The 6,396-nt window shown below is 41.1% G+C and overlaps 1 protein-coding gene across 2 annotated transcripts in view; it reads left to right on the top strand.

Annotated features, from left to right (window-relative positions):
- Positions 1 to 1,895: 1,895 nt before the first annotated feature.
- trip10b (thyroid hormone receptor interactor 10b) overlaps positions 1,896 to 6,396 on the top strand; it is an 18,332-nt gene continuing 13,831 nt past the window's right edge. Inside the window, exons 1-2 of one of the 2 annotated variants that reach the window (XM_061770318.1) lie at positions 1,896 to 1,969; positions 4,485 to 4,641. In XM_061770318.1, the coding sequence (XP_061626302.1) occupies positions 4,618 to 4,641 (24 nt within the window). In that variant the 5' untranslated portion in view covers positions 1,896 to 1,969; positions 4,485 to 4,617. The remainder of the gene's footprint in view (positions 1,970 to 4,484; positions 4,642 to 6,396) is intronic. The other variant, XM_061770319.1, reaches the window with a different exon arrangement.

The following is a 6,396-nucleotide window of genomic DNA, read 5'->3' as shown; positions in this document are numbered from 1 at the left end:
TTATCTTAGTCGTTTGTTAGGATTTTTAACAAGCAAAGCCACGCTAACAGGAGCTTCTCAGCTGAATACTACAACCGCCAGCTTAGTTTTGTTTCATGAGGTTTTTTTTTCTCTCTCTCTCCACTCTAGCTGCTTAATTATTTATCATATGGCCAACTGGAAATGTTATTTTGGCTCAGTTCGACCTTGGTGTCTGTATCAGTTCCAGACTTTCATTTATTCATCTCCCCGATTATCCTCTGACTTTTCGCCCCCCTGGTCAGATGGCCCCCTGCTAAATAATGCACGTCCATTAAAAGAGACAACCTGAGCAGGGGGGGTGAAATACAGGAGAAATAAAGGGAACGTGTATATTGTACTATACACACAAAAGAACATTATGCTTAATGTGTGGTGGAGTCTGGTTAATATTTCACAAGCAGGGAGGACAACCTTTTTGAATCTATTTATAGCCTACACAGCAAGCCAGCGGCCAATTACACACACACACACACACACACACACACACACATGCAAGCACAGCAAGGCCTGAGGTGAATGATGAAGTATTTCCACAAAAGGAAAATTCATCCATTCAAATTGAACTGAAAGTGAATTTTCCCCCTTTGAAAATAATCCAAGCAGAATCCATCTGCGCCTCGGTCAAACTTTGCCAATTGAAACATCTTTTAATCACCTGTTTAGGTGATCTTTAAATGCTTAATTGTCATACAAGTACGACAAGAAGTTGTAACACAACAACAAAAACCACGGCAAAAGGACAAGAAAATGAAATCAAGTCAAACTATTTGCCTTTGAAGATACATTTAACTGTTGTACAAGTGTAAAAGGTTAGTGAACCACTGCCAAAACCTAAATTAAACTAAAGTCAGTGACTAACTAACTAAAGCTCCACAATAATTTAACCAAACATTGAGAAACACTTAATAGACAAGTCATGCAATAATAGAAAGACGGAAACGTCAACAACAACAAATGGAACAGTGTGTGTGGTGCCAGTTTGGATTTGCTGATGCGCACTTATATAAGTGTGTGCGTGTAAGCAGATTGTATCTCAGTAGGACACAGGAAATTTGGTCAGCGTTTGGTCAGGAAAAGACGCATATTCTCCCAGTCTGAACTATCGGTGTACACACACACGCACACCAACACACAGGTCCATTGAAAAGGGTTTGTGCGCACATGCTCTTTGTAGCCGCATTATGTGTGAATTAGAGCGTGTGCGTGTGTGTGTGACAGGAAGTTGGCCTAACTGGGCACGTACGAAAACAAGCACACACACGCAACTCCATTTTCTTTCTCCTTCATCTCTTTTTCTCTTTCTCGCTCTCTTTCACTCTGCGCCCTACTTTCTCTGCGAAGGCATGTTTATGATGATGACCGTCGTTTATTAGCAGCGGTTTCCACAGCGACAGGAGCGGACTCCTCATCCTCGGAACCACGAAAGGGAGACAAAGAAAAGGAGGAGCAGGGAGTTATGGGCGCCCATGTTACCATGGCAACAAGGTCAAACATACACAGGGCAATGTTACTTCAGATCAATATGAGAGACAGTCGATTGTTTATGGTCCCCGCAAGCTCATCATGTCACTTTGACCCCTTTATGATTTTTTACGTAATGATATTTACTTACCATGCTTATATTTTAATTATACTAACCCGTAATCGTATATTCAGTGGTTTAAAATGCAGTAAGATGAACCTCTGCCCCCTCATCCAAAGGCGACGTATTATTGAAAATGGACTTCTTTAATGTTTTGATACCAAATATTTGTGCCTCTAAAGTGCCTGCCTACCCATCAAGTGTCAAATTCAACAACCAAGTAAATCTTTAGTTTTCTGAATATGTCCTAAAATGTGTCTGTAAGCGTGTCGTTCTGATTTTTTGCCACCAATGGCTTGGCAGCTCGACTGGACGAAGTTCCACAGCGAAAGAAACACTGACTCACTACCATGTCTAAGACAAAAGGTAAGCAAAGCTGCAGTGTTCGCACTGGTAATACAGTGGTGCCTTGCGATATGAATTTAATTCATTCTGTGACTACGCTCGTAACTCAAAACATTTGTACCTCAAATCAACTTTCCTATTTGGAATGAATGTAAATGCCATTCATTCGTTCCAGCCTCCCCCTCCAAAAACTTTTTTAAACCAGAAAAATATCACTGTATAATCACATCACATATGAAATGGAATATAAAGAATGAAACAGTTTGTGCACCACAATTCATTCATTGCGGCTCCTTCTTTTGGACGGGAACTGATTGACTCGGCCACCGGGGAGCAGTATAATAGCCATGCGGACGCTAACGAAGAACAATTTCACAACTAAAGTGACTCAGCTGCAGTAATATAAGTTGTTTATTCACCGAATATTAAGCATCCTTGTGAGTATTGTTATATTGTCTGTCTACCTTTGTTGCTGCATCTTTTGTGTTCAAATTCCCGTTTTTGTTGTTTTGTTGTTTTTTTTGGTTGGTTTTATTTTTTGGTTTGTTTGTTTTAATAGGGTGGGTTGTATTTGGCTTGGTGTACGTGCACCACAATCAAAATGCTGTAATTGTCTTGGGCCCTCGCTGCTTTTCCGCACTTTCAGCAGGAGACGTTTGTTTGGAAATGTGAAGGCTTAGAAAGAAGAAGAAAAAAAAAACATACTCTGTCTCCATTGAACGAGAGTAATAACCAGTTGGCTGCGTTTCCTTTCTCTCTAGTAGAAAAGGTTTCTGTATTTCTTTTTGTTATAATTGTGTTTATATTGACACACCCTGCTAATACGACCAGATTAACTTGTTTAACCTGATGAACCAGTGTCAATCAAAACTTAGTATTATTATCTTTATTAAAGCGCCATTTTTGTATTTGCCCTCATTAGAGTGTGTGCCTGATGCTGTGGCTGATGATTAAGGAAATTTTAAACTCGACTCACTACTATTTCATTTCGCTAAGTAATCCACTTCTCGGCGGTACGGCGGACGACTGGTTAGAGCGTCTGCCTCACAGTTCTGAGGACCGGGGTTCAATCCCCGCCCCTGCCTGTGTGGAGTTTGCATGTTCTCCCCGTGCCTGCGTGGCTTTTCTCCGGGCACTCCGGTTGCCTCCCACATCCCAAAAACATGCATGCTAGGTTCATTGACAACTCCAAATTGCCTGTAGGTGTGAATGTGAGTGCGACTGGTTGTTTGCTTCTGTGTGCCCTGCGATTGGCTGGCGACCAGTTCAGGGTGTACCCCGCCTCCTGCCCAATGATAGCTGTTTTAATGTTAATTTTTTAGTTGACTCATTCAATTGTCCAGAGGAGAGATAGTGAGTCTAGTGGTAGAAGGGTGATGAGGATGGAGCTGCCAGGCAAGAGAGAGCGAGAGGAAGACCAGAGAGAAGGAGGATGCAGGAGATTGGCTTACATGGAAAAGGATGACACGCTGTGGCGACCCCTCACGGGACAAGCCCAAAGGAAAAGAAGTCGACTCATTCAATCGGTCGTGCGTTCGTTTGTTTGTTAAGTTAGTTACATAGCTAACTAACAAGCGAGCAAGTGAACTAACTACAAAAAAAAAAATGAAATCATGAAAATGCAAACAAGCACCCCATCTAACATGGTAAAAAAGCATGCGAGAACAAACAACGAAAGAACAAAGCAGCAAACTAACGAAGGAACAAACGAGCACACTAACTATGAAATAATAAAAGCAAAAACAAGCAAACTAATAAGAGCGTGAATAAGCTAGCAAACTAACTAACCAAAAGAGCGAGCTGGCAAGCTAACTAATGTATGAACGAATTTGGCGAGCCAACTATCTACAGCATGTTAGCATGCTTGTTTGTTTTTGTGTTACTTTGTTCACTTGCTTGCTTGCTCATACATTGATTTGTTATTTACTTACATGAATTTGTTTGCTCGCTTTCAATGTCGTACTTTTTTGTTAGCTTGAATGTTCATTCTCTGTGATTGAGTTAGTTCGCCCAGCTGTTCGTTCCTTTGTTAGTTAGTTTGCGCGATTACGTTTACCTTTATGGTCAACGGCTTATTTGTTGTTTTGTGATTCAGTTACTTTGATTGTTTGTTCTTTTGTTTTTTGTTTAGCTACTTCACTCATTTGCACATGGATTTGTTCATTGGTTGGTAACAGTGCGTAGATGTTCTTTTTAGTTAGCTCACTCCTCCATTATTTTGATAGCTAGTTACATAGTTAGTTGACTCCTTCATACTTATGTTCGTTACATCATTTGTTTGTTAGTTTTTTTTTTTTAGTTTGGTACTTGCTCCCTTGTTCACGCATCGTTCACACGTGAGTGAGTGAGTGAGTGAGTTTACGCGTTTTGTTACTTTGCTTGCGCGATTGGATTGTCCATTCATCTGCTTTTACGTTGACAGTTGATTAGTCTTCTTTAGTACAACTCCGGTGATTCAGTCTTAAGCTCAGCTCAGCTCAGCTGCTGCACTCCTCCCCTCTTTGACTCTCTCTCTCTCTCTCTCTCTCTCTCTCAGGACACAAACCAGTTTCAAGAGGAGGGAGGGTAAAAAAAAAAAAAGGCATTATTTTGCACAGAGCGAAGGCGTGGACTTCCTCAAAACACTTCCAGGAGAATTCCAGCTTGTAAGACGAGTGAAAGGTGCAGACATGGACTGGGGCACTGATTTGTGGGTGAGTTTCACACCTTCACAAACAACAACAACAACAACTCATTGGAACTTTGAAGCCTGCTTTAAGTCATGTCAAGCACATGAGTGTGGATATAATTTGTGTGTGTGTGTGTAAGGGTGTGCGAGAAGAAGATTTCACAATCTCTCACTCCTGCATACCTTCTGTTGTTTTCTCTTCAAAGTGTATCATACCCTATTTCACCTGTTTGCTTTTCATGCATGACAAGAAGTGGTCAGCGTCCATTCCTCTACTAGTGGACGCCTCACACCTCCACATTCTCACCTTGTTGTTATGTTAAAAAAAAAAAAAAGGAAGTCATTTTAGTCTTAGTTTTGTCCTTTGGCTGTTGGTTGTTTTTTTGTGGGTTATTTTTTACTCCTCCCAAGAAGATAGAGTGAGAAGTCCCAGACCGAATGTAACCATTGTTACATTCGCAATAGTGAAAAGTACCCCAGTTAAGCACAAAAGTCAGAAGTTACGTTTTTATATTTTTGCATAGCTTGGTTAGCTAGTTATTACATTAGTTTGTTCATACGTGCATTGGTTGGGTGGTTATTTCTAGTACTTCTCGTACTGGTTTTTCTCTTTGTTTGGTTTGTTGATTAATAAATGAGTTGTTATTTGCTTGGTTAGCTCTATTACATCATATACTACTCTGTTAGTTTGTTTATGAATTTCTTTCATGAAGTAGTTCACTCTTTACATTGTAAGACATTTCATAGGGTTTGTCCAGTAACTTACTGGCAACAAAGTTGTAAGTAAACTTGATCACTGTACTTACGGACGACAGTGTCAAATCAATGTTGTTATGAATTGCGGCGCTGATGAGTAACATGAGCTTATGAGGTAAACAGGAGAGGCCAGGTAACGCTTCTCTCAGCTTCACTAAGCATACAGCAGAACTGACCGGCATGTCACTTTATTGCAGCCGACCCACAGTCAGGGTTTCATGAAAACAAAGTGCAACATACGTGTAAAGCCAGTGTTAAATGAGACACACGTTCACGGACTATGAGTAACAGAAACACGCATGATCATTCATTCATTCCTTTTCCGTATGGCTTATCCTCACACCCAACTGGTTGCCAGCCAACCATTCGCACTCACACCTATGGGCAATTCAATTCAATTGAGTCTTCAATAAACCTACCACGCATGTTTTGGGAATGTGGAAGGAAACTGGAGTACCTGGAGAAAAGCCGCGCAGGCATGTGGAGAACATGCAAACTCCACACAGGCGAGGCCACTAATTCTCCGTGTGACCCATGATGCAGTGAAAACTGTAGTTAACTACTGTAACTGTCATTTTGTTTTACTGTGAAATAAAATGCGAAATGTCAATTTACTGCAATGTGAAAGTGTAATTAGTTAGTTAGTTAGCTCACTTGTTCGATACTTCCGTAAACTCAATCATTTGTTCTTTCATGAGTTCCCTCGCCTGCTCGTTTCTTCGTCAATCAATGGATTTATTCTTTCGTTATTGACTGGGTTCCCTCGTTTTCTCTTTTTTTGTTATTGAGTTTGCTCGCTCCTTTGATGTACTGCTCTTTTGTTTTCATGATTTAGTTCGTTTGGTCATTCGTTAGTTCGTTGTTTTCGATGACACTGAATCAGTTAGCGCACTTTTCCCTTCAGGATAACCGCCACCGTGCACACTAGAAATAATCCAAGCGCCGGTCGGACTGGTTCCAGGCCTCGGTGGCGCTTGCAGGGTCGTCCGTCAGTCTCTCCGTCTGTTCGTCGGTCAGCGGCTGA

Source organism: Phyllopteryx taeniolatus, chromosome 4 (genome assembly GCF_024500385.1).
Source record: "Phyllopteryx taeniolatus isolate TA_2022b chromosome 4, UOR_Ptae_1.2, whole genome shotgun sequence".
Classification (NCBI taxonomy): domain Eukaryota; kingdom Metazoa; phylum Chordata; class Actinopteri; order Syngnathiformes; family Syngnathidae; genus Phyllopteryx; species Phyllopteryx taeniolatus.
This window is presented reverse-complemented; position numbering and strand designations above follow the sequence as displayed.